This window comes from Falco punctatus, assembly GCF_963210335.1.
Source record: "Falco punctatus genome assembly, chromosome: Z".
In the NCBI taxonomy this organism is placed as follows: Eukaryota; Metazoa; Chordata; class Aves; order Falconiformes; family Falconidae; genus Falco; species Falco punctatus.
This window is the reverse complement of record NC_137586.1, coordinates 68,722,377-68,748,089: the sequence shown is the minus strand read 5'-3', so window position 1 is coordinate 68,748,089 and position 25,713 is coordinate 68,722,377. Positions and strand designations below refer to the sequence as shown.

At 52.9% G+C, this 25,713-nt stretch overlaps 1 protein-coding gene and 1 long non-coding RNA gene across 2 annotated transcripts in view; both read right to left on the bottom strand.

Annotated features, from left to right (window-relative positions):
- The window catches only part of TDRD7 (tudor domain containing 7), a 48,347-nt gene extending 36,806 nt beyond the window's left edge, over positions 1-11,541 (bottom strand). Inside the window, exons 1-3 of the mRNA XM_080373002.1 lie at positions 7,377-11,541; positions 2,068-2,209; positions 444-657 (exon numbers count right to left, since the gene is read on the bottom strand). Of these exons, the coding sequence (XP_080229128.1) occupies positions 444-657; positions 2,068-2,209; positions 7,377-7,589 (569 nt within the window). The 5' untranslated portion in view covers positions 7,590-11,541. The remainder of the gene's footprint in view (positions 1-443; positions 658-2,067; positions 2,210-7,376) is intronic.
- A 4,374-nt stretch (positions 11,542-15,915) lies between these two features.
- LOC308056986 lies at positions 15,916-24,442 on the bottom strand. The gene is made up of 2 exons (XR_013925060.1): positions 24,361-24,442; positions 15,916-24,322 (listed from the first exon to the last, which is right to left on the bottom strand). It is a non-coding gene; the product is annotated as an uncharacterized lncRNA (long non-coding RNA).
- Between the last annotated feature and the right edge of the window lie 1,271 nt (positions 24,443-25,713).

Sequence of the window (25,713 nt, the reverse complement as noted above, 5' to 3'; positions counted from 1 at the left end):
GGGCAAGGGCCGCAAGGGCTAACAGTGCAACGCAGAAGCCGGGCAAGAGCAGCCACCGGCAGACAACCACGAGCCCGAACACGCAGCGTCACCTCTTGCCTCCTCCTGCTTTCCAGCACACTGGCCACAACGGCTCCCTCCCCAGCCAGGGACACAGTGACATCCACACCTCCACCTTGGTGTGACACCTTTGGCCGCATTTCTCCCCAGAAGACATGGGAGCAGGTCAAGAGCACAGCGTAGCCGTGGCAGCGTCCCAAAAGGCAAAGGACCACCTGTCTCCCTCCTGGGTACCAACCCACGCTCAGACTTCATCTTCTGCAAGGGTGGGAGCCGGGATTCCCACGTCCCAAAGCGCACCGCTGCCATGCTAGCATCCAAGGGTCCACCACACTTCGTTTCACCTCGCTCGCACACGTGTAAACACATGTCCACACACTCACCTGTTCACTACAGTGACGTGCCTCTGCATGGGAATTTCTTTAGGTGCTCCGCTCCCAGCAGCTGGTGGCAAGGCAGACCGCACACTCTCCGCGCTGGGTTTCACCATGCCACAGGCCACTCCTCTACCTCGTGGTGGGCGAGGAACAGCCCTCTTGCCGCCTTCTTCTGGCACGCTCAAACACCTGGGCTGTCGCAAAGTTCCTTTGGGCTTTCCTAAAGAGTTTGCAGACACAGCTGTGAGTAGCGCTCCCCTCACCCAGCACAAACAGGCTTGAAGCTCCCTCCAGGGAGCCCACACTTTTACCAAAAGACACTTCAGAAGGATGCTTTCAGCCACAGTCCTGGGTCTCTCGGCTACAGCACCATGGCTCACGCCCAAGGACTCGCGAGCCACAATCCCCGCTGCCACACTGCAGCAGGCAAAGACAGGAGACGCCTCTTTCCTTACGCTCTCCAAAGAGCCATGCGAGTGTCAGGTGCCACAACAGCTCATGTCTCAGGTGGAACCCACGGCCACGCTGCCCTTCACCACCCAACAGCAGCTCCCAGCGGCGTAGCACATGCAGCCCAACTCAACCTCCTCAGCCACCTCCTGCACTGCTGCCAAAAGCTGTCTTCCAAGCCTTCTCCTCCAGGACTCCCGCCATGCAGCAGAGGTTGCCAAATAACACCGGCACAGGAACACGCCACACCGGCCTTCAGGCCACGTGGGGATAAGCAAGCTCTTGGTCACTTTGCTGTTTCTCTGCTGGCTCTACCACACCAACTCTGGCAGGCTCAAACACTTCTGAGGGCTACCACCGTGCAAGACAGTGAACCAACGGGCGTTTACAGTCGTGGTCATTTCACTGGGATGCGAGTCACCAGTTCAGCTTCTCGACAGAGGGCCGACTGCTGGTGTAGTTGCAGGAAAGCAAGAGAAGCAGCAAACCCTTCGTTACAAGCAAGCTGCAAGACCTGCCGTTGCTCCAAGCTGCCGACTCACAAGTGGATGGCCTTGCCTGGGCCTGATCCTCGGACACCCCACTGACACCAACACAACAACAGCGCAGCAGTGAGGGAAACCTGACCCACCGGCTCTGGGAAAGCTGCTGCCACAGCTTACGCTTAAGCAAAAAGGCAGAGGACAAAGAACAGCCCCTGGGCATCAGCAGTGGCGTGGCTCCAGGGCACTTGCAGCAGCAACAGGCGCTGCTGAAACCGCCACAGGCGGGGCTGCAGGGGCTGCTTCTCGCTGTGAGGGCACGGCTCATCCCTGTCCTCCATAACGGGCTGAGCTCAGCCCCAAAGAGCTAGCAGGCTCGTTGCCACGCTTCTCGCTCGCACCTCCATGACATTTCTCAGAGAAGCATGGGCAGGTGGCAGTGATGCCAGGCGTCCCCCAAGAACTTTTCATCCAAGACCATTCACATCTCACGTACGCGCTCCAGAAGGGCTTCCTCACTGACCATGGCCTGCAAGCGCATGCACCCTTGTCAGCAACACCCCCTGCTCCCAGGGCTCTTCTCTATAACCACACAGCTCGTGGCCATGGGTGACACACCCTCACCGCCAAGACTTTTGCCCCAGCCGCTGCACAGTTCTTTCACAAAGGTAGGCCTGCCACAGCTGCCTGGGCCTTACCTGCTAACGTGACTGGAGACGTGTTCTTCAGCCTCATCTGGCAGTTCACTTGCCGTCCCATTTTCTTCTTGGAACTCCTCTGCCGAGCCACCAGTTGAGCAATTGGCACAGTCTCGCTGCAAGCAACAGCGTGGCAAATGACCTTGGCGGAGCACGAAGGGGACAGGAGAGAAAACACTCAGTGAGGTCCAAGCTCATCCACAACACGCGGAAGGATTTGCAGCCACTTCCATGCCTGTAACTGCTGGGTCACACAGGCCTGCAGGCACTTCAGCAAAGGCTTCAGCAGGACACACAGATCTCGGGGAACTCCCTCGCCTTTCGCAGCGCACCTCAGAAATCACCAAAGCAGATTGCCAGAGCCCCTCCATCACCTTCCCGCATTAGGTTGAGCCCAATCCTGGCTGCACAGATTGCCCTGCAGGCACTGGGCTGGCCCACAACAATAGCCTGGCTGGGGCAAGCCCACAGCCACCCACCTGGCCTCCTTAACAGCCTCTTGCCCTCACCTCCCCCAGCCACGGCTCAACAGTCCTCGAATGGGTGCAGGAACCCTGCTTAGGCAAGCCCCCAGGCCACATACACTTGGCCGCGCAGAGGAGATGCAAGCCCAAACTCCTGGGACATTCTGCTGCTGACAGCCTGCAAAAGCAGCTGAACAAGCACCCAGGGCCCCACGAGGACGAAGGCAGCCACCCAAAAAGCCCTGAGTGAAGAACAGGAGTTTGTGGTCTCAGGGGACCTCTCTGTGGCTCTCAGCCATGCTCTGTGGTTGTGGCACCCGCTGAAAAAGGAGACCTCACACACAACCACTGCTACCACCATAACCGTGGTCCCCAGTACATGTGGGGGCTGACAATTTTAGCACACGAGCACAGCGGGAGACACTGAGGGACTTGGCCAGCGCCTCTGAAGTTTAGCAAACAGCAGCTCCAGAAAGGATCTTTTCTCACAAGTGACGCAGGGCAACCAAAGCAGAAAAACTGAGGGCCAAGACAACAAAAGCAAGCAACTGCTAATCAGCCACAGCTTGCTTCAGACTTCTCAATCTCTCAGGCTGACTCAAACAGCCCAGCGAAACGGGGGTAAGGGATGACAACACCAGGAGAAAGCGACACTCAGCCTCCAGCAGCGCGCTCCAGCTCATCCTTCCCCTTCTCTTCGGCCACCACACACCCAGCACCTGCACCGTGCCGACTCTCCTTCTGAGCGACAGCTCTCCTAAATCAGGAGCTCCTGCTTAGAAGTCACACAGCGTACACGCTGTGCAGTCAACGCCTATGCAAAACGCGTACCAGCAGCGACACCACTACGTTACTCTACCAAGCTGCTTTCCAGAGGGTCAGCCCCCAGGCTGTACAGGTACCTGGGCTTGTTCTTCCCCAGGTGCCGGACTTACCCTTTCCCTGCACCGGCCTTCACAGGGTTCCTCTTGTTCCATTTCTCCAGCTTCTTGAGGTCCCACCAAATAGCAGCGCATCCATCTGCACTGCCACTCCTTCCTATCACCTACAGACTCGCTGAGGATGATCTCTGCCCCATCGCCCCAGTCACTCATCAACATGTCAGACAACGCTGCCCCAGCATCGAGCCCTGGGGCACGTCGCTAGGGACTGGTCTCCTGATGGGGTTTGTACCGCTGCTTATGGGAGACTGTCAAAGCCTTACTGAAGTGCAGATAAACCACATCCAATGCTCCCCCCTCATCCACCCAACCGGCTACTTCATTTTGGAAGGGTGTTGCTTTGGCCTCACAGGACTTCCGCTTCACAAATCCATACTGACTACCTGCCACCTTGTCCTTCACATGGCCGGAACAGCTTTCCAGGATTAGTTGCTCAATCACATTCCCCAGAGACAGAGCTCAGGCTGATCAGCCTGCGGCTCTTCAGAGCCTCCTTCCCACCCTTCCCGAAGGCAAGGCCTGCTTTCTTCCACTCCTCGGGAGCCTCGCACAAACCACCATGACCTTGCAAAGGTCATGGAAAGTGGTCTTGCAACAACATCAGGCAGCTCCCTCAGCACCCCCGGGTGCATTGCAGCAGACCCGTGGGCTTGTTGGTTTAAATGTTCCCTAGCCTAATCCTCCACCGCCGAGGGCAAGTCTTCCTTGCCCTGCACTTCCCCACTGGTCTTCAGGAGCCTTGGCATTGCTGATGGCTGCTCCTAACAGCAAAGATCAAGGCAAAGGTGGCAACCAGAGCCTCAGCCTCCTCCATGTCCTTTAAGACCAGGTCCCCATTGCTAGTCCTCAGCAGACCCCCATGTTCCCTAGTCACCCTTTTGCTGACGGCGCACCTGGAGAAACCCTTGTGTTGTCCTTCACGTCCCTTGCCAGAAGCAGCTCCCTATGGGCTTTAGCTTTGCTCAGCCCACCCCTGCACGGTGGGATGGTGCCTCTGTACTCCTTCCAGCTCACCCGCCTCTGCTTCTGCCTCTTGTGCGCATGCTTCTGATGGTAATGTTGGGAGCTCCCTCTTCATCCGTGCGTGTCTCCAGCAACGCTGCTTTTAAATAGTCGCTGAAAGGAGAGAGAAACTTGGCCAGACAGTGGCCTGTACCTGACCGAGGCTTTGCTCATCTTTGTGAAAGGTGAACATGAGATCCTGAACTCTTCACCCTTTCAGAGACGTCTGCGCCGCAACCTGTGCTCCATGGACTGAGCACGGGCTTGGTAAGGCTTTAGTGAAATGAAACACAGCAAAGCGTTGGAGTTCTCCATCTGCTGTACCTTCTGGCTTCTAGTTTTTCTGCTCTTCCTGTATTTTCTACTCTGGCCCGTACAGTTAGCCAGGTACTTGAAGGACTTTCTTTGGAAGGGTGCTCTCAGAACCGGCAGGGCTTTGGGACCTGTTCTGAAGGTGATGGCACTCTGTCTCGGTTTTCAGGTGGTTGAACTCGCCAGTAATACAGGCGGTCTTTCTTAAGCCCACGCATGCTGCTTTGAGCAGCATCTCTGCATTCCTCCCAGGTCGCTTCTCCCTGCTCCCGCCTCATGCCTGCTTCCTTGTTACGGCTGCGTTTTGTCAGGAGCTCCTGTTCACCCCTGCAGCGCTCCTAGTACCTTTGCTTTTCTTCCCTGATTGTTGGGACGGACCATTCTTGACACTGGAGGAGGCAGTCCTTGAAAATCCACTACCTCTCGCGGACCACGCTTCTCTCCACGACTGTATCCCACAGGAGTCTTCCAAGCAGACTCCTGAGCAGGCCAGAGTCTCTTCCCCTGACACCTACTTGTTGATACCGCTCTCTGCCTTGTTCCCCTCCTTTCAGGCTCCCAAACTCCACCATCTCAGGCTCGCTGCAGCCAGGGCTGTCCCCAGCCTTTAGCTCTCCAACTAGTTCTTCCCTCATAAGAATCAGGTCCAGCAGAGCATCTCCCCTCATGGGCTCATCACTTGCCTCGGCATGCCGTCACCAGCACACCCCAGAAACAACCTGCGTTGCTCATGCTTGGCTCTCTTCTCCCCCCAGCAGCTACGGCACCGGCTCAAGTCCTCTGTGAGGACCCAGGGCCTGCACGTGAGGCTTCTTGCAGTCGTCACAAGGCAGCATCGTCTGCTTTACCTACCACTTCTTCCCAACTAGGGCGTTTGTGGCAGCCAGACGCCATGGGGCCCGTACGCTGGCCTGCCCACTGCCCATAAACCCTAAGCTCTGCCTGTCTCATCATCCTTCCCAAGGCAGAGCTCCGAGTGCCTCCACTGCCCTTGCAGGGTGCTGCTTCTCAGTTGCTTCGGGCACGTAGAGCATAGCTGGCGCTCCTCAACCAGTCTAAGTCCTTCTCCAATACCTCTTCAGTAGATTCTGCCTTTCCCACCTTTGAATGTCATGTTTCACTCCCTCCTTACAGCTGACACGGAGAAGGCACCACCTCTAGTGCTATCCAAGAGTCCACAAGGCTCTCGGCACACATCGCATTAGAGGGTAAGGAATGGGACGGTACCAGGCTATGCCCTGCAAGGCCCTAGTCACAAACAGGTGGCTATCTGCCACAGCCACCACGAGGAAGCATTAAACTGCAGCATCACAAACGTTCCCAGAGGTACTGGCAGTCATGTTACTGGTGTAGCTGCAGCCAATGCAAGCTTGGAGCAAGCAAAAAGAGCCCCAGGTTTGAAAACCTGTGCTAAAAGGGCACATTCGGACAGCTCTCAAAATGCAGCAAGGGAAACTCTTGATTAAGAATGGCCACATTTCCAGACATCAGCACAAAACCCAGGACATCTCTCATCACATTCCTCACCGCCAACCAGGAAGACCTGCTTCTCACTTCCCAGGTGCCATCCCGATCCAGCTGAGCCAAACAAGGAGCTCAGCCATAAAGCCTGTCTCGCTAGACCCGCTGCAACAGCCACACATTGTGCCAAACATCTGTTCGCTTTCTCCTCTCCCACAGTCTATACAGACTTCAGGGAGACCGGCATGGCTCTAACAAGTGACAGGATTCAAGCCCTGCACCCAAACGCATCACCCACAAGTCACGCAGCTATTCCAGCCATCAAGAGAATGCCTTCTGACCAAAAATCAGGAACCCCGCGCTGCTCGGCAAAGAGCCGGGGGGGGCTGGCAAGTTGCTTCCAAGCCGGCAGCCACCAGGAGACACAGGCTAGCAAAGCAATGCCAGGGAACGAGGGAAAACTCTCCCACCGCACGAAGATGCTCTGCTGAGCTCTGCTCCACCTCCTCCTTCTCCTCTCTGCTGACTCCCTGTCCCTTGCTCACTTGCTAAGCTGAGGCCTCGCAACCCTTGCACAAAGGCACCTCACTTGCATGGGCTCTCCCTCACCTCGGCAAGTCTTCACAGCCCTGCGGCACTGCAACTCATGACAAAGAGCGCTAAGCCCAAAGCAGCCACCGTCAGGCGTACAGGCAGCAGCAGCCACAACAGCGTCGCTGTAGCAAAAAGATGAGGCTAAACGCCACCCTGAAGAGATGACCAACACTCACCCACACGCATTAACCTTCTTTACCATCCCAGGACAGCTCATCCGTATCCCCTTCACAGTTACACATGCTGAGGCAGGGACCAGAGCTCTACAGCCACACAAACTACTTTCCAGACAGATCTCTTGGTTCTGGGAAAATGCAGCCTTCCACCTTTTGCAAACACAACTTCGCAGTCAGCATACAGAGGCAGGAAAACAGGGGCACTTGGTCTACAACCACAGCTTCCACTATTCCCAGCAGTAGGGCATGACATACATGCCACAGTACTTTTCTCAGAAAACCACGCACAAGCACAGGTGAAGCGATGAACCACACACACTCTACAAACACAAAAACCATTTCTGAAGTTTGAGTCTTACCTGTCCCATTTTGTTTTCTTCCATTCTGACCACTGCTGGGATGCTCTCCAAGTAGCCTTCCAGTGTGCCATGGCCTAGGTGCCTGAAGGGAATCCACTCACCGGTCAGGGATTTGTATTCACCCTGAAGCTCTGACAAAGGTACGCCGTTTTTAAAGGGATGAAGAACAGCTCGCAGTGTTTTTGCAATAAGTTCAGGCTCCTGCATCTTCATCTATACATACCACCTCCACCCAGAATGAAAAAGGATAGAAAAAAAAAATAAGGCGGCAGCACTTTTACATATACAGGCTAAAAATACTGGCTCTTACTATTCAAACCCCCTCCCCAAACAAGCAAGGAATCAGTGGCTCATCTTTGCATACTTCTACGTAGACTTGTAGGGGCCTGGTCCTGCCAGCCAAGCATGGGGTGGTATGAAACAGACCGGGCATGACCTCCAAAAAAACAGGTGAATGAGCACAGCAGTCTCTGGGCATGGGCTGTCCCTGGCCACGGCGTCAGAAGAGCAGGGCTGCCAGGCAATTTGCCCACCCACGTTCCTGCCTGCAGGGCCAGGACTTCCGCCACAAGCAGGGCAGGGACCTGCCGCCCCCCACCCTGGCATCCAGTGCTCCCTCCACTCGTGACCCACAGTGACACCAGGTAGCTCACAGCCACTCCTCCCTCATGCGATCCCACATCCCCACACCAGCGCCCACGGGGTGTGTGTCAGCTCCACCATGGAAACCACATGCACCCAGGCCATGCCATGTCTTACCCACAGGCACACGATGCCTCAACTCCACAGACGCCTCTTCAGAGAGAAAACCCAACAGAAGTGACACCTGCTCCCTGCAAGCCAGGGGCTGCACACAGCAGGAGTGTGACAGAGCCATTGCCAGCGCCGCCCCATCTCATCCCCAGGCAACCGCCGCTGCCGCGCTGGTAAAGGCATGAGCAGTCTGCCGCTTCATCTCCAACAGCACCTTCCGTGGAGCCACAGGCTGTGCTGGTGGGACACGTCAGGAGAAGACTTACCTGCCAGCCAGGGCTCCCACCAGCTACAGCTGGGCAGTGCAGCAGGCTGTTTCAAAGCAGGTGCCAGAGATAGCTGAAGCCCTCAGCCATCCACACACTCAGGGCTTCTCCAGGGCCAGCCAGCTGCACTCACAAAATGCGGGCGAGCTCCAGGCACAAGCACTGCCAGGCAGGCTCTGCGCTCCTGGGCAGCCGTTCTTCTCACAGATGCCCACCTGCCGCAGGGGCAATCTCACCAGAGAAACCTCCCCACCACAACTGTGGACCGAAGCCAGACACAGCTCTCGCACCACCCAGGACCCAACCCTGCTCAAAATGAGTGTGCTGTACGCAGAGCTCAGTCCTAATACTGAGCTTGCTCGTGTGCCTCAAACACCTGATCTTCACGCCCCAGCAGCTAACATGCAACACACAGAGTCAGTGGTTTGGCACAAGGTGACCTCCCTCTCCTCCAACCTCTCGAGCTCAAGACATGACAGCAGAGCCCCTCACCTCCCTGCACATGAAGGCAAGCAACTGCTGCTCGTGTACCTGTGCAGTGCTCTCTCCAAATGGCAGCAGCAACTGGCAGCTGCTTCCCACCACAGCACCACTACGCAGGACTCCACATAAACTTAGTCTGTGCTGCTCTCTCCAGAAGCAGCCCCTTTCCTCTCACTGTTGCCCTTTTCCAGGGGAAGTCACCTTGGGCAACACACCAGTCCAAAGGGAAGAGAACTCCCAACCCTCAGCACATTTCAGACTCCGTGCCACATGTTTAGTCTATGCTTAGACTATGTTTAGTCTATGCTTAGTTTAGACACCAATGCTGTCTCTACCTTCCTGCACCCGAGTTCACAGCCCAGCTCAGGTGCTGGGCAAGCAGGCAGAGCATTAAGTCATGTTCTTCACCCTTCCCTGAGCAGCTTTACTTTAGACACATGCAGCACTTCACGAACCTGACCACATCTCTGTGTCTGTACAAGTATATTTACACACAGGTACACCCACACACCTACCTCGATACAGACAACACTATGTACACATGTGTTTACACAAGCATGGTTCAACAAGCTGCTACACACAGGTACTTCTGCAGAAACAATCACAGACATTTCAGCATAACTAGTCCACAGGAGCCATCACCACAGACATTTCAGCGTAACTAGTTCTACAGAAAATTTCCATTTGTGTCTTGGGGGGGCGGGGGGGAGCACGGCGCAGGCTATCACTGAAATCAGCTCAGCCACTCTGACAGGTAGGATACCCTCACAGCACTCAACAAACACTCTGCCTGTACACAAGCCAGCTCACAGGCACAAAGGTACTCCAGCTCCTTACCCCAGCAATTTCTGCCCTTGCTGGTCCAGTGTGTTTCACTAACTGATTCACTAACTGGAACAACCTCTATCTACCACAGCCACCTTCACAGCACGCCCTGCTCAACTGCGCGGCACAGCATCACAGTGCCCAAACAGAGGAGCAAATGTTGAACACGAGCTTGCACACCTCCAGATGGCAATGGGCGGCAGCCATGCTAGGCATCTGCATCCTTCTCTCACCTTTTCAGAGGCTTAGCAGCTGGTGAACAGAGCTTCAAAGAGTGAGAGGGGGTGGTGGTCCCCTGCCAGAAGAAAAGACCAAAGAAGTCTGTATCTCCTTTGGACCTACTCAGTGCCATGGGGACATCACATGCTGGACAAATGCATAAGTGGTTTAATGTTTCAATCACATAAAACAAACACCCAAACGTTGAGAAGTACACCAAAAAACCACCGTCTTTTCTGCGATTGTGTTCAAAATCATTTACATACAAGACATGTGGAAAAGTCAATAAGAAGCACTTTTGGGGCCTTATTCTCTACTGTTTCTTTCAAATAATATACCCAGTTTCTTATTTTGTCAATATGTCTGCTGAAATTATTCTTACCTGAACTACCTGAATTTAACTTACTGCTCAGGAAAAATTAATATAAAACCCATTACAGCTAGGATGACAGTGACCATGAAGGAAACTTACAACAACCTAGGAAGGCAGTTCCAAAAGTTGATTCAAAAGAGGAAACTTCAACAAAAAAAGAAACGCGGGGACGTGGGGCGACAACATCATACCACCACCAGATAGCGCTGCAGTATACCAATACTAAAGAGACGAGACCAGAAAGAGCAAACATCACATAAAATACATACTCCTAAGTTATAGTATCAGGAGCAGTCACGGGGACAATTCACGTAGTTAAACGAGATGCCAGATACTAGAGTACAAAGGTTAAACCGAATGCAGTCTTCAACTTACACCTGAAAGATGTTCCCATTCCTACAGTTAGCAAGAATCCTGGAGACTTGCAATGCAGTAATGGTGACAGTAAGTAATAAACTGACACATTAGCAGACAGCCACGTGGCTTCTGAAGCTTTTTAAAAACTCTTAGCTGTAAGGCTAGGTCATTCAACAGTGATGATATTCACCCAGCAGCTTGCTGCCTCCAGATGGGGGGCCATTTCACTGGAAACACAGCCTGAGGAGGCTGTTACCAGTAAAATCTGGGCACATCACCCACAACCGCCTTCTCCGGCATCTGAACGGAAAGTTTTTTCCAGTATGCTTAAAACAGATGACCAGCCTCCAACAGAAAAATGGTCCCTGTGCTGCAGGGGGTAACTAAAAGAGGTAGCGGGCATAGTTTTCCTGCCGAGAAGGATGAACTCTCCAATAGCCATATTAAAAGACTACAAACACAACCCTGTGGAACCCAGGTCTCCTCTGAAGGCACGCAGCGGTCACCGGCCAGCTGCAGCCGGGACACTTTCTCTGTCACAAGGGCGCCACTGAGGAGAAGCAGCCACCGCCGACAGGCCGAGGCCGGCCCTCCGCGCTGCCGCTCCCCCCCCGCCCAGGAAGACTTACAGCCGGCGGGGCTCCGCTCGGTCCTTACCACCACCTCGACCCGCGGTCTCTCGGACACCAGCCAAAGCCTCTTCCCCCGCCGCTGCCGCTGCCGCTGCCGCCGCCGCCGCCGCGGGCCGGGCCCGGGCGAACGCCGCCGCCTCGCCGCGAGGGGCCGGCACGGCACAGGTGGCCGCTCCCCTCCCGCCGCGCCAACGGCCGCGGCCCCACCCAGCGCTGCCCGCTCGCGCCCAACCGCCGCCAACTGCACCGCGCCCCGCCCCGCGGCGCCAGCGCACATGCGCCGAGCGGCCCCACCCGCGCCCCTGCCCCTCCCGGGCCGGCCCTCGGCGCATGCGTGCCTCCCCACCGCCCCCCCGGAGTGGGCCACGTGGCCCGCCGTCCCGCGGCGCCCCCCCGCGGCTGCAGCAGCCGTGTCAGGCGGTTCGGCGCCCCCGTCCCGCGGCGCCCGTGCCCTCGCCCCGTGGGGCCCGTGAAACCTCCGTGCTGCCACATGGCAGCAGCTGAAATGGCCCTCTTGAGGGAGGGACCGAGGAATGACGCTTAAGCGCATCTCTTCCACAGAGAATGCAGGTTTTTTAGTCAATTCACTTAACCGCCTCAGTTTCTGAGCTTCACTGAATTCTATACTCAGGTCCCTCCGTTACAGACACCCATTCATTACCACTGCGCGGTGCAGCCTCCGCCAGGGCGGGCCCAGTGGGTGCCCGGCGTCACCCAGGCCTTTGGCACACCGCTTGGGGCACGGGCTCTCAGCAGGGCTGCCCTGCTCAGCCAGCGCCCAGGCAGCTGCCCAGCACCCCTTGAAACCTTGAGAACCCACGGGCCTGGCTTTCCTTGGGTCCTCCGGTGCTCCAAACACGTGGCTGGTCAGTGCCTCGCACAGAGGTGCAGAAGATGGCCACCAGCCATGCACAGCCAGGCCCGGTGAGGTCAGCTCCCCACAGCCAGCAAGGGAGCTCCTCACCGTCAGGGCCCCTGCCACCCTGCAGCTGGCCTGCGGCACTGTCCTGTCTTTGCACGTCATCCACTGCTGTGCGCCAGACTGGAGGCGACACCAGGCCCAGGCTGCGTGATGGTGGATCGATGAAGGGCTGCCAAAGCCAAGCCAGAGGCTTGCCCCACAGAAGGAGGCTGCAGGGGCACGCGCCAGGGCGGAGGTGGAGATGCTGACCCTCACCTGGGGTGTGCCTGCAAAGGGCTCCCAGCAATGACTGCCACTAAGGCTTGGTTACAGCCACCTTCTGCCACAACCGTGACAGCCTCCAGAGGCTGCTTCCTGCCAGAATGCTGCCAGCGTGCTGCTCTGACCAGGCTTTTTCAGACAGACCACATATGGAGGGTCCAATGTTTAATACAAAGTTTACTCATTTGAGGCTATTTGCATTTACAAGGTTTTCCCATTTAGCAGGGTGATACAGCAATCACAGTAGAAACACACATTACATTTCAGACTATTGCATTTGAAGCATACTGTGGAATCGCAATACAGTTGTAAATCTCATCACTGGTCTCTGTAATATGCTTATTGTCACAACACTGGCTGTCCCTAATTGCCAGGAGGGAATACGTGCATTGCAGCCAGCCTAAGCCTGGAGCCCTCTCTTTAGAGGTCCTTTGCTCATTATTTTTTGACAGTTTTGTACTTACTGTTGGGATGAGCCACATATACACTTCCTATGCTGGTCTGCTTGAGTTTATTGCTGTGGAGTCTGCAATGTGAAGTCTTATCCCATCTCTTCCCATTCATGCCTCTACTCCTTTGTGCTTCTTGCTGTAACTTCTCAAGGCCTTCAGCATCATGCCACGCCTTTATTTCCCTCTTTACATCATTGTGCTAGTGCTACAGATAGCTCATTCAACACCAAGCAAGTGCTTCCAACTATTCTCTTTACAAAATTATGGTCACAATGGACAAAGATAAGGAAAAAAAAATAGCCATCATCAACCTTATAAATCTAGCTGTGACAGCTAAAACAAGTAAAACAAAGTTGCAGGCAGGCCAAGAGTTCACACAGAGCAAGCTTCACAGCCCCCAGCCTGAGGCCTTGTAAATTTAGTATGAAGTTGAGCCATTACTTGTTTTGTTAAGCACTTACATAATTCATATAAAATGCAAAACTACTATACTTCACAAATTACTATGATAAGGTGTAGAGCCAAGCTGAGAACCTGTGCAGCTAAAGAGACCTTAGCTAAAGAGCTAAGAGACCTGTCCAGCAGGCATCGTGGTGGAGAGCATATTTCTTCCCTCCTCACCCTCTGGGTCTGGCGGAGCGAGCCACGGAACTGGAAGGCACAGCTGCTATGGAGCGAGGTTCCTCTGGCAGGACATGCAGCACAGCTCCTCTGGCTTGCCTCAGGGTTTGTGGTGTTTGCGCTGCTCCAGCTCTTAGTCATAGGTGGAGTCACAACAGGCAAAGTCCTGTGCTGAGAGAATGACAGGGCTCTACAGAAAAGTGTAAAACAAGCTAAATACGTGTTTTAGTTACCTGTGTGAAACAATAATAATAAATATATGCATATGTATTGATTGGAGTCACAGGGTCATAGTATTAAACAGATCTAATTTATATACAAGCTGTGTTATTTTGACTGTCTGAATCAACAGCATCCCTCTGGCTCCCTCTGGTATGGAAATGAGTTTGGCTTCTTTTGCAACAGTTATGGTCAATCACTCTATTATCGTCCCCTAAGCTTCAAGGGTGCAGAGCCTCTCCTTAACTCCTCAGAGCATGCCTCCCCTGTGTGTGTGTGTGGGGGGGAGGGGGCGAAGGGGTGCTCAAACTGGTCACAGTCCTGTGCCTGCACGGGGAACTGAGAGCCTCTTTGGAGCCCACCTGATATTAGCAACTCTCCTGAAGCTCACTGTCCTGATGAACATGGTGAGATACAACATGGACAGCCAGACCACTGCTGGGGACATACAGCTGCTTCTTTATGAGTCACATGAAGCACCTTCTCCATAAGTATATCAGCTTTGCCCACCACTTGTGCAGCATCAATGCCTGCAGCCACATGTGGCTGCCATGCTCTTGGCAAGCATGAAGGAAGTCCCTTGACGTCACTGAGCCTGGCAGCTGCCACAGTGGTGGCCATCCTCCAGCTCCAAGTTCATCCTGGACCAGTAGCCCTCAAGGTCCCTGGGCACAAGGAGCTTCCCAGTACTTCATACACCATCACCCATGATGTCCCTGCAGCATCATGGCCTCCACAGCAGCTGTGGGGTGGCTCTGATGGTAGAGCATGTCCAGCATGTCCATGTGTCCAGCTGAAGCCCTGTCAAAACCAGTAGGGTCCCATCCCCACACTCCTGTGATGGAGGAGACCAGCCGGAGCTGCTTTGGCTGCTCCCCCACTGCCTCTGGAAGGAGATGGAGCCATGGGGAAGGCCAGGGGCCAGCTGTTGTGCTGGGGGCTGCAGTCAAGCCTACTCCACTCCCAGCAGGACCAGGCAGTGCTCTCCTGGAATCTCCATCTGCTCAGGAGGAGGAGGGCAAGCAGCCTCAAGGCTTGTTCCCACCATGAAAAGAAATAGCCATGAATCCAGCACTGAGGGGGACAACTGTGGGATCAAAGCCATAGTGCCAGTAAGATGGTCAGAGATGGGAGCAGGCAGAGGAGTGTCATGGTTTCACCCTGGCCGGCAACCAAGCCCCACACAGCCAGTTGCTCACTCCCCCTCACTCAGAGGGATGGGGAGGAGAATCAGAAAGGAATGTAAAACTCAAGGGTTGAGATAAGAACAATTTAATAATTTAAACAGGATAAAGAGGTAAACCCAACAATAATAACTAACAATAATATTTGTTGCGACGGAGGGAAGACGCAGTCACTCAATATGAGTGATCAGCAGACTTCCCTCCGTCGCGACAAATGGTGCCCGAACAGGGACCCTAGAGAGGGCTGAACCTGCGAGCCACGGTTCGACGGAGATTCGGGTACCGGTCCTGAAAGCAGCGCAGGAGGCGGAAGGGCACAGTCCCCGCGCCCGGGAGCACCTACAGAGGGTCCCGCCGGCCACGCGTCGCCGAAGTCTCGCAAAGGCTGCAACAGCGCTGACGAAGGTATGGAGAGACAAGCGACGTATGATTCGCTCATATGCTTTTTAGAAAAGCGGAGCGTTCAGGACATAGATTGTAACAAGGAATTACTCGGGTTATTAGCGTATGGGATAGCATCTGGGTCCCCCGCGGCAGCGGCGCGCGGCCCGGCAGGCCCCTTCCCGGCCGCGGTTTCTCTCCAAGGCGGCACCCCACACCCCCCCTCCGATCGGCGCCACGGCGATGCAAGCAGCCAAGCGAGCTAACATCTGGCTGCCCCCAGAGGTCAATCGGATCCTTTATATTCAGAACCTGCTGTATAAAGTCACAGCGGAGGAAATGTATGATATTTTTGGGAAATACGGACCTATTCGACAAATCAGAGTTGGAAACACTCCTGAAACAAGTGGAACAGCTTAAGCTTCTCAAGGAAAAATACGGACTTGATTACAAACCCACCAAAAAAAAACCCCAAAAAAACAAAAACAAACAAAAAAAAAGTGCTTCAGATGTCACCTACAAGAAACGGGTTTCTGCCTTGAACTAGCAAACATCTCTGTGCTTAAAGAGAAGCCTTTTTGCCTTGATGGAGATAATTTATTCTGTATTCTGTATTTATGCTGTATTCTGAATGTGGAAATTGGTTGGGACTAGGAGGCTGGCTTAAAGGCATTTTGCAAACGGGATTATTATTTTTGATCATTATTGTAATAATAGTTTTTTGATCAAAACCAGCCAAAATTATTTGTAAGCATTAGGCATATCTGGAAGAGAATGCCTTTATTTGAATCGGCAGTTAAGGTGTAGTTTAGTCTGATGCTGTGGTTTTATCTGCTCCTGGTGAATTTTTGAAGTGATGAAATCAGAGATACAAGGTATACTAAGAGTTATGAGGTAATAAGGTAATAATCTAAGTAAGGGTGCTGTCTTTTATATCTACAAGTGCAATATGCTTTTATGTGGCAGAGAGAAACTTTAACAATAATGTTGCTTGAGCGAGATGTGCATGTGACAACTTGGGAAAAGGGATATCACAACTGGAGTGCAACAGTGTTTCTACGTCTGGCAGAGTGAAATCTTTCAAGACCTGAGTTTAGACAGTCTAAAATAAATTGTTAGTATTCAGAAAACCCATCTTAAGCCTCTTTTGCTTGCATAGGGTTATGAAAGTCAACGGCTATTGTAAAGAATTAATGATTTTTTAATACATATTAACAAATACTACTATTTTAACTTGAGGCAGTTGAGTGAGAAATACATGTAGCATTTGAGGGAATGTCAGCATAAATCGCACTTACAGTAAGACTGCATTTTTAATTACTGTACTCATTAAGATTCGATGATGCCATAAGGCTAAGGCCTTTTATCACAGATTGGTTCTGAACTAAAAGGTGTGTGCACACGTAGATATGCACATTTGTGTTATTTTCCTTAATTGGCTACAAAATAATATAATTAGGTTGGGGACTAGATCTTGGGAATTTGTCTATTATAATTCTGTTTGTTAAGGAACGTGCATAACATACAGCACCCATGTAGGCTTGGCTTGTGGCATAGGTGTCAAATTTAGCATAGACATTCAGACAGATAAGCAATGCACTCTTCTTGTGTGTATCACCTACAAGCCATTATGGCTTACTGTGTAAATCTGTATGTAACTATTGAAAAATCCACTTATGAATGTATATAGCTTAGAACTATTTTTTTCCCTTTGTTAATTCTTTGATATTAATGAGGTATTCTTCAGAAAATGTATGGACTGGTTGGTTGCATAAGGGCAGTTGTTATTTGGACAGAAAATTGTTAATGATCAGGGATTTTCCACTAAAATATTTACAAATATTCCTAGTCAAACATCAGTTTGGTTTCTTTTTGGGTTTTGAGCTTGCATTAGTCCATGTTCAGAACTTTAAAATTACCTTTGAATTTTTTAAACTTTTTATATCATTGGAACAGAAAGAGCATCTAAATTAAAGCTTCAAGCTAACTTTACTTTTCAAGTATTTCAGGAATTATACTTCTGAACTGAGATTTTATAAATTGGCTGTGTATTTTCCTGTGTTAAAACGCTGTTTTTGAAAATGGTCAACCAGGCCTATGTCGCCCAAAATAAAAACGGGGGAATTGTGGATAACTGGCTAGCTGAAAAGGGTCACATAGACATAGTCCAGCTGGCTGGACAAAAATGCACATCGCTCTCAGCTTATCTGAAGTAAAGCAAAAATACACTGTCTTTGGCTGTTCTTGTTACACAAGAACAGGAAGATTTTGGTGGGAAAAGAATATTGCAGGTGGGAACAGATAACTACAGAAGAGAAACTAGGGGCGGGCTTGGTATTTAGGCAATTAACCAATAATGAGCTTAACTTTTGTAATATGTATGAGCTAATTATAAGAAGGCATAAAAGGTGACTGTAAGAGACAATAAACGAAGTCTGCTGATCACTCATATTGAGTGACTGTGTCTTCCCTCCGTCGCGACAAATATTAACAATAATAATGATAACAAAATGGAAAGGTGAGGAAAAAAGGATAAAGCAAAAGCCGCGCACCCAAGCAAAGCAAAGCAAGGAATCCATTCACCACTCCCCACGGGCAGGCAGGTGTTCGGCCATCCCCAGGGAAGCCGGGCTCCATCACGTGTAACGGTTACTTGGGAAGCCAAATGCCACAATGCCAGATGTCCCCCCCTTCCTTCTTCTTCCCCCAGTTTATATACTCAGCATGACATCATATGGTATGGAATATCCCTTTGGCTAGTTTGGGTCACCTGCCCTGGCTGTGTCCCCTCCCAGTTTCCCGTGCCCCCCCAGCCCTCTTGCTGGCAGGGCCCAAGGAACTGAAAAGTCCTTGACTTAGTATAAACACCCAGCAACAACTGAAACCATCAGTGTGCTGTCAGCATTGTTCTCACACCAAATCCAAAACACAGCACTGTACTGGCTACTAAGAAGAAAATTAACTTTATCCCAGCTGAAACAGGACAAGGAGCCAAAGGAAAGGGCAGAGAAGGAGGTCAGGCCACTGGCAAGTCACAAGAAAGCCAAAGAGGCTTTGAAAGTTGTGAAAGGCCAGCAAGTCCCAGCGCTGCAGAAGGACAACAACAAGAGCACCTGAAGGAACAAAGACAGAAACTACTAATCTGGAAGAAACTGTGCCCAAATCAAGGCCAGAAGGTTGGAACACACTGATGGGTGTCAGACACTCAGGGCATGCGATCAGGGACATAAGAAATACAGAGGCCCATGTTCAGGAAGGAGTGAGGGAGCATGCATTGCCTTGTTTCCCCAGACAGTGAGAGGTCTGTGTCTTGCACCCCAGAAATTTCTTTCTCACGTGCTCCTTAAAATGTCTGTGGATAGGAATTGGCCTGAACTAGCTGCCTGCAGGGTGCAGCTCAGCTCTACCCTTAGCTGCCCAGTCAGGACTTCCTCTCTCTGGATATATTTAATGCCACTTGGTCTTGAAGTCCAAACAAAATCTTAAGGACAGATGGGAAAAGGACATGTTTCTTAAATGTGAAATAAGTGTTTTCTGTTTCTTCTGGGCATCTTTATACAGTTATGGTAGTGAAGCCCTGGGCATGAAGCAGAAGCTTAACACTTTCACCATCTGTTCCCAATACTTTGCAGTAAGATGACCACAAGACTGGGCAGACCGCTGAGGATGCTGGCAGCATGCAAACCTGAACAGCTGAGGGGCAGTTTAGGAAGCTGCTCCTGGATATTTCTCAGCACTGTTTGTGAGTGAGCCATAGAGATGAGAAGGCTTGTCTTCAGCCTGGTCTGAACCAATGGTCTGGCAGCTGGGACAGTGAGGAGTGGGCAGGGGCAGCTTTGTGAGCCATCTTGCTCTACTGATTACTGGGAACACATCTATTCATGCAAGTCTCTAGCTTGTGCAGCGTTGTCTTTCTGCAGTCTGAGCCTAACACAAGGGGAAAATATAGACAGTTACTTGCTCAGTATGTTCCTTAGCCCTGCGCAGGCAGCTGAAGATCAGTGGAAACCTGTGGGGAGACCTTACCGTGTTGGGTAATGTTGAGCACTAATTACACAGTTGACTCTATATTTGCCCACAATTTAAAAAGGCTTGCACATGCTCAATAAACACAAACAAAAATCAATAAATATACAAAGGTTAAAGTACAGTTTGGTTTGCAAAGGCTGCGGCTGGCCCTCTTCCAGTCTGAGGAGGTGAATGGACATGTTCACCCAAGGTGCAGGCTCCTGCAGGTTTGCATTTCTGGGACCATGAGACAAAACCCCAGACAAAACAAGTTTCACAGCAATGAACTTATGTACCTTGCTAATCAGGTACATAATCAGGCCACTACTAGGCCTGATAGGAAGTTCCTGCTGTGGGAAAGGCACTCAACACACCTGTGAGAGCAGCTTTGTCTCCCAGCCCCCTAAGCCTGCTGTGGCTGTGGTTCATTGGAGTGCACAGGACTAAAACTCACACCTACAGCAGGGCAGCTATCCAAAACTGCTGTCATTGACAGTGCAGTGCTAGTTGCTTCATTTCCCTTAGTGCTGCAGTGTTTGTGAGATTCCTTGATTATTTCAGCATGGGGTGATGGGCAGGCAGACACAGGAGAAGAGCACATTGACCACTTTTAACCATCAAAGCTTAATTACCAAGCTGAGACTCATGTGTTTATCCAAGACAAGATGTCCTTAAAATGGTAGGTCCAAAGGTTGTCCTGGGATGGTAAAGAAGGTTAATGCGTGTGGGTGAGTGTTGGTCATCTCTTCAGGGTGGCGTTTAGCCTCATCTTTTTGCTACAGCGACGCTGTTGTGGCTGCTGCTGCCTGTACGCCTGACGGTGGCTGCTTTGGGCTTAGCGCTCTTTGTCATGAGTTGCAGTGCCGCAGGGCTGTGAAGACTTGCCGAGGTGAGGGAGAGCCCATGCAAGTGAGGTGCCTTTGTGCAAGGGTTGCGAGGCCTCAGCTTAGCAAGTGAGCAAGGGACAGGGAGTCAGCAGAGAGGAGAAGGAGGAGGTGGAGCAGAGCTCAGCAGAGCATCTTCGTGCGGTGGGAGAGTTTTCCCTCGTTCCCTGGCATTGCTTTGCTAGCCTGTGTCTCCTGGTGGCTGCCGGCTTGGAAGCAACTTGCCAGCCCCCCCCGGCTCTTTGCCGAGCAGCGCGGGGTTCCTGATTTTTGGTCAGAAGGCATTCTCTTGATGGCTGGAATAGCTGCGTGACTTGTGGGTGATGCGTTTGGGTGCAGGGCTTGAATCCTGTCACTTGTTAGAGCCATGCCGGTCTCCCTGAAGTCTGTATAGACTGTGGGAGAGGAGAAAGCGAACAGATGTTTGGCACAATGTGTGGCTGTCGCAGCGGGTCTAGCGAGACAGGCTTTATGGCTGAGCTCCTTGTTTGGCTCAGCTGGATCGGGATGGCACCTGGGAAGTGAGAAGCAGGTCTTCCTGGTTGGCGGTGAGGAATGTGATGAGAGATGTCCTGGGTTTTGTGCTGATGTCTGGAAATGTGGCCATTCTTAATCAAGAGTTTCCCTTGCTGCATTTTGAGAGCTGTCCGAATGTGCCCTTTTAGCACAGGTTTTCAAACCTGGGGCTCTTTTTGCTTGCTCCAAGCTTGCATTGGCTGCAGCTACACCAGTAACATGACTGCCAGTACCTCTGGGAACGTTTGTGATGCTGCAGTTTAATGCTTCCTCGTGGTGGCTGTGGCAGATAGCCACCTGTTTGTGACTAGGGCCTTGCAGGGCATAGCCTGGTACCGTCCCATTCCTTACCCTCTAATGCGATGTGTGCCGAGAGCCTTGTGGACTCTTGGATAGCACTAGAGGTGGTGCCTTCTCCGTGTCAGCTGTAAGGAGGGAGTGAAACATGACATTCAAAGGTGGGAAAGGCAGAATCTACTGAAGAGGTATTGGAGAAGGACTTAGACTGGTTGAGGAGCGCCAGCTATGCTCTACGTGCCCGAAGCAACTGAGAAGCAGCACCCTGCAAGGGCAGTGGAGGCACTCGGAGCTCTGCCTTGGGAAGGATGATGAGACAGGCAGAGCTTAGGGTTTATGGGCAGTGGGCAGGCCAGCGTACGGGCCCCATGGCGTCTGGCTGCCACAAACGCCCTAGTTGGGAAGAAGTGGTAGGTAAAGCAGACGATGCCGCCTTGTGACGACTGCAAGAAGCCTCACGTGCAGGCCCTGGGTCCTCACAGAGGACTTGAGCCGGTGCCGTAGCTGCTGGGGGGAGAAGAGAGCCAAGCATGAGCAACGCAGGTTGTTTCTGGGGTGTGCTGGTGACGGCATGCCGAGGCAAGTGATGAGCCCATGAGGGGAGATGCTCTGCTGGACCTGATTCTTATGAGGGAAGAACTAGTTGGAGAGCTAAAGGCTGGGGACAGCCCTGGCTGCAGCGAGCCTGAGATGGTGGAGTTTGGGAGCCTGAAAGGAGGGGAACAAGGCAGAGAGCGGTATCAACAAGTAGGTGTCAGGGGAAGAGACTCTGGCCTGCTCAGGAGTCTGCTTGGAAGACTCCTGTGGGATACAGTCGTGGAGAGAAGCGTGGTCCGCGAGAGGTAGTGGATTTTCAAGGACTGCCTCCTCCAGTGTCAAGAATGGTCCGTCCCAACAATCAGGGAAGAAAAGCAAAGGTACTAGGAGCGCTGCAGGGGTGAACAGGAGCTCCTGACAAAACGCAGCCGTAACAAGGAAGCAGGCATGAGGCGGGAGCAGGGAGAAGCGACCTGGGAGGAATGCAGAGATGCTGCTCAAAGCAGCATGCGTGGGCTTAAGAAAGACCGCCTGTATTACTGGCGAGTTCAACCACCTGAAAACCGAGACAGAGTGCCATCACCTTCAGAACAGGTCCCAAAGCCCTGCCGGTTCTGAGAGCACCCTTCCAAAGAAAGTCCTTCAAGTACCTGGCTAACTGTACGGGCCAGAGTAGAAAATACAGGAAGAGCAGAAAAACTAGAAGCCAGAAGGTACAGCAGATGGAGAACTCCAACGCTTTGCTGTGTTTCATTTCACTAAAGCCTTACCAAGCCCGTGCTCAGTCCATGGAGCACAGGTTGCGGCGCAGACGTCTCTGAAAGGGTGAAGAGTTCAGGATCTCATGTTCACCTTTCACAAAGATGAGCAAAGCCTCGGTCAGGTACAGGCCACTGTCTGGCCAAGTTTCTCTCTCCTTTCAGCGACTATTTAAAAGCAGCATTGCTGGAGACACGCACGGATGAAGAGGGAGCTCCCGACATTACCATCAGAAGCATGCGCACAAGAGGCAGAAGCAGGGGCGGGTGAGCTGGAAGGAGTACAGAGGCACCATCCCACCGTGCAGGGGTGGGCTGAGCAAAGCTAAAGCCCATAGGGAGCTGCTTCTGGCAAGGGACGTGAAGGACAACACAAGGGTTTCTCCAGGTGCGCCGTCAGCAAAAGGGTGACTAGGGAACATGGGGGTCTGCTGAGGACTAGCAATGGGGACCTGGTCTTAAAGGACGTGGAGGAGGCTGAGGCTCTGGTTGCCACCTTTGCCTTGATCTTTGCTGTTAGGAGCAGCCATCAGCAATGCCAAGGCTCCTGAAGACCAGTGGGGAAGTGCAGGGCAAGGAAGACTTGCCCTCGGCGGTGGAGGATTAGGCTAGGGAACATTTAAACCAACAAGCCCACGGGTCTGCTGCAATGCACCCGGGGGTGCTGAGGGAGCTGCCTGATGTTGTTGCAAGACCACTTTCCATGACCTTTGCAAGGTCATGGTGGTTTGTGCGAGGCTCCCGAGGAGTGGAAGAAAGCAGGCCTTGCCTTCGGGAAGGGTGGGAAGGAGGCTCTGAAGAGCCGCAGGCTGATCAGCCTGAGCTCTGTCTCTGGGGAATGTGATTGAGCAACTAATCCTGGAAAGCTGTTCCGGCCATGTGAAGGACAAGGTGGCAGGTAGTCAGTATGGATTTGTGAAGCGGAAGTCCTGTGAGGCCAAAGCAACACCCTTCCAAAATGAAGTAGCCGGTTGGGTGGATGAGGGGGGAGCATTGGATGTGGTTTATCTGCACTTCAGTAAGGCTTTGACAGTCTCCCATAAGCAGCGGTACAAACCCCATCAGGAGACCAGTCCCTAGCGACGTGCCCCAGGGCTCGATGCTGGGGCAGCGTTGTCTGACATGTTGATGAGTGACTGGGGCGATGGGGCAGAGATCATCCTCAGCGAGTCTGTAGGTGATAGGAAGGAGTGGCAGTGCAGATGGATGCGCTGCTATTTGGTGGGACCTCAAGAAGCTGGAGAAATGGAACAAGAGGAACCCTGTGAAGGCCGGTGCAGGGAAAGGGTAAGTCCGGCACCTGGGGAAGAACAAGCCCAGGTACCTGTACAGCCTGGGGGCTGACCCTCTGGAAAGCAGCTTGGTAGAGTAACGTAGTGGTGTCGCTGCTGGTACGCGTTTTGCATAGGCGTTGACTGCACAGCGTGTACGCTGTGTGACTTCTAAGCAGGAGCTCCTGATTTAGGAGAGCTGTCGCTCAGAAGGAGAGTCGGCGCGGTGCAGGTGCTGGGTGTGTGGTGGCCGAAGAGAAGGGGAAGGATGAGCTGGAGCGCGCTGCTGGAGGCTGAGTGTTGCTTTCTCCTGGTGTTGTCATCCCTTACCCCCGTTTCGCTGGGCTGTTTGAGTCAGCCTGAGAGATTGAGAAGTCTGAAGCAAGCTGTGGCTGATTAGCAGTTGCTTGCTTTTGTTGTCTTGGCCCTCAGTTTTTCTGCTTTGGTTGCCCTGCGTCACTTGTGAGAAAAGATCCTTTCTGGAGCTGCTGTTTGCTAAACTTCAGAGGCGCTGGCCAAGTCCCTCAGTGTCTCCCGCTGTGCTCGTGTGCTAAAATTGTCAGCCCCCACATGTACTGGGGACCACGGTTATGGTGGTAGCAGTGGTTGTGTGTGAGGTCTCCTTTTTCAGCGGGTGCCACAACCACAGAGCATGGCTGAGAGCCACAGAGAGGTCCCCTGAGACCACAAACTCCTGTTTTTCACTCAGGGCTTTTTGGGTGGCTGCCTTCGTCCTCGTGGGGCCCTGGGTGCTTGTTCAGCTGCTTTTGCAGGCTGTCAGCAGCAGAATGTCCCAGGAGTTTGGGCTTGCATCTCCTCTGCGCGGCCAAGTGTATGTGGCCTGGGGGCTTGCCTAAGCAGGGTTCCTGCACCCATTCGAGGACTGTTGAGCCGTGGCTGGGGGAGGTGAGGGCAAGAGGCTGTTAAGGAGGCCAGGTGGGTGGCTGTGGGCTTGCCCCAGCCAGGCTATTGTTGTGGGCCAGCCCAGTGCCTGCAGGGCAATCTGTGCAGCCAGGATTGGGCTCAACCTAATGCGGGAAGGTGATGGAGGGGCTCTGGCAATCTGCTTTGGTGATTTCTGAGGTGCGCTGCGAAAGGCGAGGGAGTTCCCCGAGATCTGTGTGTCCTGCTGAAGCCTTTGCTGAAGTGCCTGCAGGCCTGTGTGACCCAGCAGTTACAGGCATGGAAGTGGCTGCAAATCCTTCCGCGTGTTGTGGATGAGCTTGGACCTCACTGAGTGTTTTCTCTCCTGTCCCCTTCGTGCTCCGCCAAGGTCATTTGCCACGCTGTTGCTTGCAGCGAGACTGTGCCAATTGCTCAACTGGTGGCTCGGCAGAGGAGTTCCAAGAAGAAAATGGGACGGCAAGTGAACTGCCAGATGAGGCTGAAGAACACGTCTCCAGTCACGTTAGCAGGTAAGGCCCAGGCAGCTGTGGCAGGCCTACCTTTGTGAAAGAACTGTGCAGCGGCTGGGGCAAAAGTCTTGGCGGTGAGGGTGTGTCACCCATGGCCACGAGCTGTGTGGTTATAGAGAAGAGCCCTGGGAGCAGGGGGTGTTGCTGACAAGGGTGCATGCGCTTGCAGGCCATGGTCAGTGAGGAAGCCCTTCTGGAGCGCGTACGTGAGATGTGAATGGTCTTGGATGAAAAGTTCTTGGGGGACGCCTGGCATCACTGCCACCTGCCCATGCTTCTCTGAGAAATGTCATGGAGGTGCGAGCGAGAAGCGTGGCAACGAGCCTGCTAGCTCTTTGGGGCTGAGCTCAGCCCGTTATGGAGGACAGGGATGAGCCGTGCCCTCACAGCGAGAAGCAGCCCCTGCAGCCCCGCCTGTGGCGGTTTCAGCAGCGCCTGTTGCTGCTGCAAGTGCCCTGGAGCCACGCCACTGCTGATGCCCAGGGGCTGTTCTTTGTCCTCTGCCTTTTTGCTTAAGCGTAAGCTGTGGCAGCAGCTTTCCCAGAGCCGGTGGGTCAGGTTTCCCTCACTGCTGCGCTGTTGTTGTGTTGGTGTCAGTGGGGTGTCCGAGGATCAGGCCCAGGCAAGGCCATCCACTTGTGAGTCGGCAGCTTGGAGCAACGGCAGGTCTTGCAGCTTGCTTGTAACGAAGGGTTTGCTGCTT